This window comes from Physella acuta, unplaced genomic scaffold (genome assembly GCF_028476545.2).
Source record: "Physella acuta isolate Inbredline_101_S28 unplaced genomic scaffold, ASM2847654v3 ptg000283l, whole genome shotgun sequence".
Taxonomy (NCBI): domain Eukaryota; kingdom Metazoa; phylum Mollusca; class Gastropoda; family Physidae; genus Physella; species Physella acuta.
In genome coordinates, this window is record NW_026731802.1 from 141,539 (window position 1) to 154,409 (window position 12,871).

The 12,871-nt window shown below is 36.5% G+C and overlaps 1 protein-coding gene across 2 annotated transcripts in view; it reads right to left on the bottom strand.

Annotated features, from left to right (window-relative positions):
• LOC131939559 (uncharacterized) overlaps positions 1–12,871 on the bottom strand; it is a 13,941-nt gene continuing 1,070 nt past the window's right edge. Inside the window, exons 2-6 of one of the 2 annotated variants that reach the window (XM_059297945.1) lie at positions 9,840–9,914; positions 8,261–8,301; positions 3,320–3,404; positions 2,881–2,992; positions 1–1,877 (exon numbers count right to left, since the gene is read on the bottom strand). In XM_059297945.1, coding sequence (XP_059153928.1) covers positions 1,820–1,877; positions 2,881–2,992; positions 3,320–3,404; positions 8,261–8,301; positions 9,840–9,914 — 371 coding nt within the window. In that variant the 3' untranslated portion in view covers positions 1–1,819. Of the gene's footprint in view, positions 1,878–2,880; positions 2,993–3,319; positions 3,405–8,260; positions 8,302–9,839; positions 10,037–12,871 lie in introns of those variants that run through there. The other variant, XM_059297946.1, reaches the window with a different exon arrangement.

Below are 12,871 nucleotides of genomic sequence, written 5' to 3' on the forward strand. Positions count from 1 at the left end.
AATTGTAGTGATATCTTTATTTTCCTTTAATTTAGTAAAAAACAAATCAACAGTAGAGTGGGTCACGTCTCCTTCACTTGAACAAAAAAAGCTTGCACGCCCCATTTATAAACACCAACACGCCCTTGTTTACCAACACAACAGTCTGAGTGTCTGAAATTGTTCTAGTTGGTCTCTATTTAAAAAAACATCTGGCTACATTCATCTCATAAAATAATTGTCAAAATCACCCCAAGTATTTAAGATCTGGAAAAAATATTTAAAACATAAATGACAAGGCACCCCTGAGTAATGTAAAAAATGAATAAAACAATACTGAGAAGACGTCACTTTTGTCATGGCTCAGATCATCAGGTAAAAAACATACAAGCAGGTAACATACAACACATTCAAGCAGGTAACATACAACACATTCAAGCAGGTAACATACAACACATTCAAGCAGGTAACATACAACACATTCAAGCAGGTAACATACAACACATACAAGCAGGTAACATACAACACATACAAGCAGGTAACATAAAACATATTCAAGCAGGTAACATACAACACATTCAAGCAGGTAACATACAACACATACAAGCAGGTAACATACAACACATTCAAGCAGGTAACATACACATTTCTTGTCTTGATATCCAAAACATTAGACAAATGTGACAATGTCACTACAAAAAGCCTTAATTGCACATGTGGTTTCTATGGTGTACAACCCTGGTTCTGCAGGCGATGGTGTCTTACAAAAAACTAAACTGGTTCTGCAGGCTATGGTGTCTTACAAAAAACTAAACTGGTTCTGCAGGCGATGGTGTCTTACAAAAAACTAAACTGGTTCTGCAGGCGATGGTGTCTTACAAAAAACTAAACTAATACAATGAGATATCCCCAAAAAACACACATTTAAAAAATCTAATAACTTATATACAAGCCATTTGTTTTATAAAACTAAATGCCTACTTGTTTACTGTTTAAAAAAAGTCAAGATTATACCCTAAAAAACCAGCAAACTACATGAGTTATATTCTAAGGTTAATCTATCTCATTAGCAGTAGGCCTACCAGGCAGACAAGAATAAAAAAGTGATTGGTACATGATTTAGTTTGGGGTTTTTAAATGCAGTAAGCTAATAATGCTAAATATTTGGACGTTTCAACTGTTTTAATTTCAATATTTGTGTAGAAAATTTTAGAAAAAATAATTTTAAAATGTGTCTAATATCAAGGAAAGATAATCTGTCTGCAATCCCACAGACAAGAAAATAAATGCATGTTAGCACAAAGGCTGTTTAAATACATACAACAAAATAATACAACTTAATTGAATTTATCTTTTAAAAGAATTATACTTGATCTAGTTGTAAAATAATACAATTTGAATACTCTTGATGCACAATGCATTTTAAAACAATTTTAAAAATGTCTAGAAGTAAAAAAAAAGTGTAACTGAAAAATGAAATTATTTTTAAATTATGGAAAACAAAAAATATTACAGAAAGTGAAGATTTTTAATTTCCTTTGGGGCAGCAAAAATAAAAAGGGATTTTCCAAAAAAAAAGAGTAAACTTCCATTGATACAAAGAAAATAAAGATTCCCATCAAACCGATCAACTATGCTGGCTTGGAGGAACTTGAACTCTGTCTACACAATCAAACAACTAATCAACTACGCTGGCTTGGAGGAACTTGAACTGTCTACACAATCAAACAACTAATCAACTATGCTGGCTTGGAGGAACTGGAACTCTGTCTACACAATCAAACAACTAGACTTTAATAAGATGATCCCTCTTTTGCCATTGACTAGGAGAATCCACCATTTATTGAGAGGATCCATCTTTCACCATTTTAAGTGCTTTCTCTTGATTATACCGATAACTGGGTGAAAAATCATGATCAATGATTAGTTTTATACACTGTCCCTTTCTCACTACCATTAAAAATCTTTGCCAAACATTTTTACCAGATCTTGAAAAAGTAACCTCTGTAGTCCTGTCTAGGTAGGTGGTCCTGTCTAGGTTGTCCTGTCTAGGTAGGTGGTCCTGTCTAGGTAGGTGGCCCTGTCTAGGTAGGTGGTCCTGTCTAGGTAGGTGGTCCTGTCTAAGTAGATGGTACTGTCTAGGTAGGTGGTCCTGTCAAGGTAGGTGGTCCTGTCTAGGTAGGTGGTCCTGTCTAAGTAGGTGTTCCTGTCTAGGTTGTCCTGTCTAGGTAGGTGGTCCTGTCTAAGTAGGTGGTCCTGTCTAAGTAGGTGGCCCTGTCTAGGTAGGTGGTCCTGTCTAGGTAGCCCTGCCATTTGTTTTGTTGGTAAAAACGTTATAACCAAACTGTTGTCTATATTTATTTATATGCTCTTTAGTCAAGGAGATTTTTTGGTATCTTTGGTGAAGATGCTAGACTTTGAGTGAATCTAACCAACTTTTAGCAAGCCCATCCCCTTAGAAAAATCTGGCATCTTAGGGTGAATCTAACTTTAAGCAAGCCCATCCCCTTAGAAAAATCTGGCATCTTAGGGTGAATCTAACTTTAAGCAAGCCCATCCCCTTAGAAAAATCTGGCATCTTAGGGTGAATCTAACTTTAAGCAAGCCCATCCCCTTAGAAAAATCTGGCATCTTAGGGTGAATCTAACTTTAAGCAAGCCCATCCCCTTAGAAAAATCTGGCATCTTAGGGTGAATCTAACTTTTAGCAAGCCCATCCCCTTAGAAAAATCTGGCATCTTAGGGTGAATCTAACTTTAAGCAAGCCCATCCCCTTAGAAAAATCTGGCATCTTAGGGTGAATCTAACTTTTAGCAAGCCCATCCCCTTAGAAAAACATGGGAACTTAGAGTGAATCTAACTTTTAGAAAGCCCATCCCCTTAGAAAAACCTGGGATCTTACTGGATAGCTCGAGCAAGTTGCATGTAGCCAGTGATTGCAACAAAAAGATTCACAGTGAAGAGACTGAAATTCTTTGGGATAATCACAAGAGAATATCTGGACCAGATGGTTCCTGAAATAGACAATAAACTATACTTACATTTTTAATATCTACACAAAGTAACTCATTTAACTTGGTGATCAGTTCGTTTTTTGTATATCTTTAGAAAATGATGTATGTAATACGAGCCGACTAGCGGCTAGGCACGCTTACAGTAGTTACAGCATGGTGATTTCTAGGGTATCCAAGAAGAGAATTATATATATAGATATTAAGAGCATTAACTCTAGTTTGTATATTTCTGTAAGATAATTTAACTTAGTCAATGACTTGTAAACCAGAGGTTGTTGCAGAAAATGGACAATAAAATGAAAGTTTCCCACTAAAATATTGACCTACCTGTTGCTGCCAGTGCAAGAGACTGGTAAATACTGAGTTTCTCAGCTGGACGTTGTAAGTCACCAATGCCTGCAATTACTAGGGCCTGCAATAAATAAATAGCCAGCAATAAATAAATAGCCAGCAATAAATAAATAGCCAGCAATAAATAAATAGCCAGCAATAAATAAATAGCCAGCAATAAATAAATAGCCAGCAATAAATAAATAGCCAGCAATTACTAGGGCCTGCAATAAATAAATAGCCAGCAATAAATAAATAGCCAGCAATAAATAAATAGCCAGCAATAAATAAATAGCCAGCAATTACTAAGGCCTGCAATAAATAAATAGCCAGCAATAAATAAATAGCCAGCAATTACTAGGGCCTGCAATAGATAAATAGCCAGCAATTACTAGGGCCTGCAATAAATAAATAGCCAGCAATAAATAAATAGCCAGCAATTACTAGGGCCTGCAATAGATAAATAGCCAGCAATTACTAGGGCCTGCAATAAATAAATAGCCAGCAATAAATAAATAGCCAGCAATTACTAGGGCCTGCAATAGATAAATAGCCAGCAATTACTAGGGCCTGCAATAAATAAATAGCCAGCAATAAATAAATAGCCTGCAATTACTAGGGCCTGCAATAAATAAATAGCCAGCAATTACTAGGGCCTGCAATAAATAAATAGCCAGCAATTACTAGGGCCTGCAATAAATAAATAGCCAGCAATTACTAGGGCCTGCAATAGATAAATGGCCAGCAATTACTAGGGCCTGCAATAAATAAATAGCCAGCAATTACTAGGGCCTGCAATAAATAAATAGCCAGCAATTACTAGGGCCTGCAATAAATAAATAGCCAGCAATTACTAGGGCCTGCAATAAATAAATAGCCAGCAATTACTAGGGCCTGCAATAAATAAATAGCCAGCAATTACTAGGGCCTGCCATAAATAAATAGCCAGCAATTACTAGGGCCTGCAATAGATAAATGGCCAGCAATTACTAGGGCCTGCAATAGATAAATAGCCAGCAATTACTAGGGCCTGCAATAGATAAATGGCCAGCAATTACTAGGGCCTGCAATAAATAAATAGCCAGCAATTACTAGGGCCTGCAATAGATAAATGGCCAGCAATTACTAGGGCCTGCAATAAATAAATAGCCAGCAATTACTAGGGCCTGCAATAAATAAACAGCCAGCAATTACTAGGGCCTGCAATAAATAAATAGCCAGCAATTACTAGGGCCTGCAATAAATAAATAGCCAGCAATTAATAAGGCCTGCAATAAATAAATAGCCAGCAATTACTAGGGCCTGCAATAAATAAATAGCCAGCAATTACTAGGGCCTGCAATAAATAAATAGCCAGCAATAAATAAGGCCTGCAATAAATAGCCAGCAATTACTAGGGCCTGCAATAAATAAATAGCCAGCAAGTACTAGGGCCTGCAATAAATAAATAGCCAGCATTGAATAAGGCCTGCAATAAATAAATGGCCAGCAATTACTAGGGCCTGTAATAAATAAATAGCCAGCAATTACTAGGGCCTGCAATAAATAAATAGCCAGCAATAAACAAATAGCCAGCAATAAATAAATAGCCAGCAATAAATAAATAGCCAGCAATTACTAGGGCCTGCAATAAATAAATAGCCAGCAATTACTAGGGCCTGCAATAAATAAATAGCCAGCAATTAATAAGGCCTGCAATAAATAAATAGCCAGCAATTACTAGGGCCTGCAATAAATAAATAGCCAGCAATTACTAGGGCCTGCAATAAATAAATAGCCAGCAATTACTAGGGCCTGCAATAAATAAATAGCCAGCAATAAATAAGGCCTGCAATAAATAGCCAGCAATTACTAGGGCCTGCAATAAATAAATAGCCAGCAAGTACTAGGGCCTGCAATAAATAAATAGCCAGCATTGAATAAGGCCTGCAATAAATAAATGGCCAGCAATTACTAGGGCCTGTAAAAAATAAATAGCCAGCAATTACTAGGGCCTGCAATAAATAAATAGCCAGCAATAAACAAATAGCCAGCAATAAATAAATAGCCAGCAATAAATAAATAGCCAGCAATTACTAGGGCCTGCAATAAATAAATAGCCAGCAATTACTAGGGCCTGCAATAAATAAATAGCCAGCAATTACTAGGGCCTGCAATAAATAAATAGCCAGCAATTACTAGGGCCTGCAATAAATAAATAGCCAGCAATTACTAGGGCCTGCAATAAATAAATAGCCAGCAATAAATAAGGCCTGCAATAAATAGCCAGCAATTACTAGGGCCTGCAATAAATAAATAGCCAGCAATTACTAGGGCCTGCAATAAATAAATAGCCAGCAATTACTAGGGCCTGCAATAAATAAATAGCCAGCAATAAATAAGGCCTGCAATAAATAGCCAGCAATTACTAGGGCCTGCAATAAATAAATAGCCAGCAATTACTAGGGCCTGTAATAAATAAATAGCCAGCAATTACTAGGGCCTGCAATAAATAAATAGCCAGCAATAAACAAATAGCCAGCAATAAATAAATAGCCAGCAATAAATAAATAGCCAGCAATTACTAGGGCCTGCAATAAATAAATAGCCAGCAATTACTAGGGCCTGCAATAAATAAATAGCCAGCAATTAATAAGGCCTGCAATAAATAAATAGCCAGCAATTACTAGGGCCTGCAATAAATAAATAGCCAGCATTGAATAAGGCCTGCAATAAATAAATGGCCAGCAATTACTAGGGCCTGTAATAAATAAATAGCCAGCAATTACTAGGGCCTGCAATAAATAAATAGCCAGCAATAAACAAATAGCCAGCAATAAATAAATAGCCAGCAATAAATAAATAGCCAGCAATTACTAGGGCCTGCAATAAATAAATAGCCAGCAATTACTAGGGCCTGCAATAAATAAATAGCCAGCAATTACTAGGGCCTGCAATAAATAAATAGCCAGCAATTAATAAGGCCTGCAATAAATAAATAGCCAGCAATGAATAAGGCCTGCAATAAATAAATAGCCAGCAATTACTAAGGCCTGCAATAAATAAATAGCCAGCAATTACTAAGGCCTGCAATAAATAAATAGCCAGCAATTACTAAGGCCTGCAATAAATAAATAGCCAGCAATGAATAAGGCCTGCAATAAATAAATAGCCAGCAATGAATAAGGCCTTCAATAAATAAATAGCCAGCAATGAATAAGGCCTGCAATAAATAAATAGCCAGCAATTACTAAGGCCTGCAATAAATAAATAGCCAGCAATTACTAAGGCCTGCAATAAATAAATAGCCAGCAATTACTAAGGCCTGCAATAAATAAATAGCCAGCAATGAATAAGGCCTGCAATAAATAAATAGCCAGCAATTACTAAGGCCTGCAATAAATAAATAGCCAGCAATGAATAAGGCCTGCAGTGACTTAAACCAAGCAATACGCAGTGACTTAAACCAAGCAATACGCAGTGACTTAAACCAAGCAATACGCAGTGACTTAAACCAAGCAATAAGCAGTGACTTAAACCAAGCAATACGCAGTGACTTAAACCAAGCAATACGCAGTGACTTAAACCAAGCAATACGCAGTGACTTAAACCAAGCAATACGCAGTGACTTAAACCAAGCAATACGCAGTGACTTAAACCAAGCAATACGCAGTGACTTAAACGAAGCAATAAGCAGTGACTTAAACGAAGCAATACGCAGTGACTTAAACCAAGCAATACGCAGTGACTTAAACCAAGCAATACGCAGTGACTTAAACCAAGCAATAAGCAGTGACTTAAACCAAGCAATACGCAGTAACTTAAACCAAGCAATAAGCAGTGACTTAAACCAAGCAATACGCAGTGACTTAAACCAAGCAATACGCAGTGACTTAAACCAAGCAATACGCAGTGACTTAAACCAAGCAATACGCAGTGACTTAAACCAAGCAATACGCAGTGACTTAAACCAAGCAATACGCAGTGACTTAAACCAAGCAATACGCAGTGACTTGTTGGGAAACAACCAACATGACAGCAGGGAACTGGCCTCACACAATAAACCAATCAAATAATCAACTTGGCCCAACATACTGCTGACATGGCCCAACATACTGCTGACATGGCCCAACATACTGCTGACATGGCCCAACATACTGCTGACATGGCCCAACATACTGCTGACATGGCCCTACATACTGCTGACATGGCCCAACATACTGCTGACATGGCCCAACATACTGCTGACATGGCCCTACATACTGCTGACATGGCCCAACATACTGCTGACATGGCCCAACATACTGCTGACATGGCCCAACATACTGCTGACATGGCCCAACATACTGCTGACATGGCTCAACATACTGCTGACATGGCCCAACATACTGCTGACATGGCCCAACATACTGCTGACATGGCCCAACATACTGCTGACATGGCCCAACATACTGCTGACATGGCCCAACATACTGCTGACATGGCTCAACATACTGCTGACATGGCCCAACATACTGCTGACATGGCCCAACATACTGCTGACATGGCCCAACATACTGCTGACATGGCCCAACATACTGCTGACATGGCCCAACATACTGCTGACATGGCCCAACATACTGCTGACATGGCCCAACATACTGCTGACATGGCCCAACATACTGCTGACATGGCCCAACATACTGCTGACATGGCCCAACATACTGCTGAAATGGCCCAACATACTGCTGACATCAAAACTTATTAATAGCCTCACACATAAAATAATTTGCCCTGACCTCCACACTCTACAAATAAAAAAACTAATGTTGACAGATTGACAGATTTAAGGACAACACTTAGTCCATTCAGCTGACAGATTTAAGGACAACACTTAGTCCATACAGCTGACAGATTTAAGGACAACACTTAGTCCAGACAGCTGACAGATTTAAGGACAATGCTCACAACTGCACTTACCCATTTCACCCCAGGCGCCCAGAAATGTACTGTTTTAGGACCTAAGGAAGAAACATAAATCAAGTCAAACATAACAAGTGATAACAGACATAATTTATGGTACGAAGATCACTGAAGGCAGAGTGTGATTAAAGGCAGACAGATTAAACAGATCAAATGTAGATTTGGCATGAGGGTTTATTACTACAGGCAATGAGATAGTTCTGAATTCCTAGCCATATACTTCATATACAATGAAAGTACATCAAACCTAACCTTTAATTTTTATGGTTGAAGATTCACCATCACTTACACTAAAAATTGTACAATGGGTAATTGAGAAGGTCATGCTAATGGAAGTTTTTTTAGTATACATCTGTAGCATAACAGATAGGCAGTGGGCCAGTGAACATTATAAGACTGGGGGGGGGGAGGTTTAAGTGACAGATGTCAAAAGTAGAGGAAATAAGTGATACTCTCTAATACCTTTCTGTATGCATTTAGTATTTAATTACGGAATTTTTCCATACTTATACAATGTTATATAAAATCTCAGGGGTTCAGCGTGGTCGAGTCTGTAACGCTTATGGTTGCTAAACCGAAAAGTCTCAAGTTTGGACCCTCAGGCAGATGAGGCTCGTCAGCTGGGGACAGCCACTCTTCTAGGAGAGACAACTCCAAAAACAAACAACTGCTGCCTTGTATTTTGTTCTAGGTTGGACAAAGGCAATGGAAGGAAGCAAATCCAAAAAGAAAAGCAGGCTGAAATCAGGGTCAATGGCCTCAATGGCGCAAAACTAGTTGACACGTATCCTTAATTGTGTTGGAGGGGGATCCCTTCCAACACTAAAATTAAGAACGAAGAAGAAGATAAAAAATATGTTTGCTATTTATTTATTCTACAACATTTTTTGCTTCTTTTAAAACATAAATATTAACTATATTTTAAGATATAAGCTATAAATTTTAACCATGATGTAATTTTACAGATACTAAAAACAGTGAAGTAGTTACAAGACTAGCAATGGCAATTAAACTATACAGTGCTAGATATATTAATCTAGAAATCTAGCATTGAATTGTAAAACTAAAACAAAAATCTGCAAGAATGTAACAAGCTGCTGATAGTGATGTGATAAAATCTAATCTAGATCTAGAATCTAGATCTAGCTAAAAAAGGTTAGATCTAGATCTAGATCTAGGTTTTTTTTAAGCTTTCTGGTTTCAACTGTGTATCTAGATTATTATAGATCAATCAGAAACAGTGAGAAACTGGATCTAGAATCTAGATCTAGATCTAGTATTTAAATTAATATTTATTTATAGATCTAGGGCCTAGAATCTAGATCTATCTAGATCTATTCTAGATCTTGTAATAATAGACTATTTTGGCCTAGAGTCTATAATTTGTTCGTTTTTAGATTAGATTTTAGCTTATTTGGGCCATAGCTTCCACAAGACAAGAGCCTGACTAGGGCCCTGAGCTTTGAGCTGCCTTTGCTGCCTGGCCTTCGGAAAGGACAAATAAAAATATATTAATTTAACTTTATGCAGAGATTAGGCCTAAATAAAGGCATGCTCAATTAAAATATCAACTTGCCTGCTGGATGCTCCCACAAGGGTTTAAATTTGGAAGGTACGCATCTGTCGCCAATTGCAATTACTGTTCGGTAAACTGAAGATAATAAAATCATTTTTGGACAGTTGTTGATCAGGAATGCAGAATAGTGTTGATTTGTTTTCGTCTAAGGGAAACTATTCACTTTTATTTTCGGATCTAGGCAAACATTACGGGTTCTCAAACGGTATGCCTACTGAGCCTAATTCATTTTTTTATATTTTTCGCGGAGTTAAGAAGGGCAGCAGAATTTTGAATCAGTTTCAATACATTAAAATTAATATGAACTGTTAAAATTTAGATCAACATGAATTAGATTTACGTAAAATATTAAGTTACTAAATACAAAACCATTCAGCTTGTATATTAATGTATATTAATTAATAGCCGTCCCGGCCATGCCCTGCGTAAAGGACCATGACTTATGTGTTTAGATCTAGATCTAGATCTAGTAATCAGCATATACCCGGCATTGTTCGGGTTTAGGAAATATATTACTGTTCGAATTAACCCTAACCACAACCAACCAAAACAAACACACACAAAAACGCAACTATAATACAAACAAAAACGCAAACACAAACCGAACCTCAAACAGAAAGAAAACACAAACAATAAACAAACGAAAAGATATACAAACGCAAAACACAAACCCAACCACAGACGCAACAAACCCAAACCCAAAGAAAACACAAAGGCACACACAAAAGCAAACACAAATGCAAATAGAAACACAACCGCAAATCTAAACGCAAACAATAACTCACAATAATGCAAATAAAGGTAAACATAAACACAAACTTAAATGCAAATATAAGAGCATACTGCTCATAGTCCAGCCCGGGGCGCCAAATCGCACCATGCTGGGGCGCCGGTGGAACCGCCTGATTCAACTTAGTAAACGACTATAGTACCCCAACTGATGCGCTCACTAAAACGAACGTATGCGCCATAGCAAACATGGGAGCGCCAAATAGCACTCTGTTCGGGCGCCGGAGGACGCCCGCAATCGATTCAGACACAATTAGAATTGTTGTGAAAGGTGATACATTTTTAAAATTTTGTTTTGATGGACACGCCAACAATTATCACTATAAGTTTGAAAAATGAAAATTGCTTTACATCACCGTCAATATTAATTTTTTAAATCATTAATTTAGACGATGAGCACTTTAGACCTAACTCTAACCACAACCAACCAAAACCAAAACACAACCAAAAACGCAAACAGAAATGGAAACACTAAAGCAAACACAAACGCAAAAACAAACGTAAACGCAAACACAAACATAAGGCAACACAAATGCAAACACAAATGCAAACACAAACGTAACACAAACGTAACACAAAGCAAACATAAACGCAAACAGTAACGCAAATGGAAAAATAAACGTAAACATAGAGGACATTAAGGACCTACTTCTAAACTGTTATTGGTCAAAAATAATAATTTATATAGTAAATTTAAATAGTATATTCAGTGTATAAAATAAATAAAAAGTAGCACTTAAAATACCTGTGTTTTACCTAACACATTGCACTTTATCAAACCATGCTAATTAAATAATTGTGTTTTTTTCCCCAACATCAAAACAAACTTTAAAAAAATTGTTCCTGCTTTTTTTTAAAATTTTAATGTAAGTCATGTAGTGAAGTAATTGGTACAAAGGGACATAATGTATATACTATTTTTCAAACAAAATTGGTATTTTTGTAAAGGGTAATAAATTTCGTTTAAATTTGTTCTTTGCACATTACGTCAATTAAAATATTAAGTTTAAAATGAAAATTTATTTTAAAATAGATCGATATTGAGTTTAATATATAATTTAGATTATAGTACGAAAACGTACATAAATATTACATTTGAGCTTTATATGTTAGAAGATTAACATGTTTGAACTTTTCTCGACGTGTGACTTAGGGTAAAGGGTGTTAGAAAGGATGACATCATACTGTTGCATTTTAAAATATCAAAATGCAATTTTGGCAGTTAACTTGCATTATTATCGACTTGATGTCTTTTAAAAGTCATGGCCACATTTCATAAGCGTGCGAGTTTTGCACGCTGGCAGCTGGATTAAGAAACAAAATCGAATCCAATAAAATGTTTTAGGAATAACATCAAACACAGTGTTTCTTCCAGATCTTTTTTCTCCGGGGGGGGGGGGCACTTGGAATTTTCGGAGGGTGGGGTGGGGAGAAACTCTGATCAAACACTGCATCAAAACAAAAAAATAGTATTACTTGTGTGCCTATGGTGTCCATGCTGTTTCTTTTTGCTAGTTTAAAATTTAATTTTGAGATAATTACTGATGATTTAAAAAAAACTATTTGGGCCTATCGTCGGAAGCCCTTGTGCCGAAGGGGAAAGAGGATAATTAAAAATTCAACAATTCAAATGAATAAGATAGTTAGACTATAAATAGTCTAAAGACTATAATTTAGCTTTTCTTGAAATGTCTAATTTTTCATCTATAAACAACGGAAATACCATAAATCGTTCGGAAAAATATTACTGTAAGTGACGTCCCACCCCCGATCCAGTCTTTCACGCAAGAGCGAAAAAAGTTTTTAGAAGGACGGTTATTAGGCCTATAATATATCTGCATGTAGCAATCAGCAACATCATCTACATTTTTATAATAAAGAACAATATGGAGGGAAAAAAACATGTTAGAATGGTTTTTAAAAAGTAGGCTATCCAATGCAACTCGATTCATTCTATGCCTTTTTCTTCAATATCACATATCCAATTGATGTTGATGAGACAAACTATTTAAGTCACTCGACTTTGGGTTTGTCCCCAAACATACCGCGATTACACTTAGGCCTAGATGTTTAGAAAAAAAAACACTAAAATACTCGCAACAAAGTAAATGTTATCGAAAACATTTTTTTTCCAGGCAACGAATTAGACCCACAGGCCTACTTACTTTTTTCATTTTTTTTTTCTAGACATGTATGGTATACATGTCGCAACTGTAAACGCGGTGTTATAATTAGTCATTAGT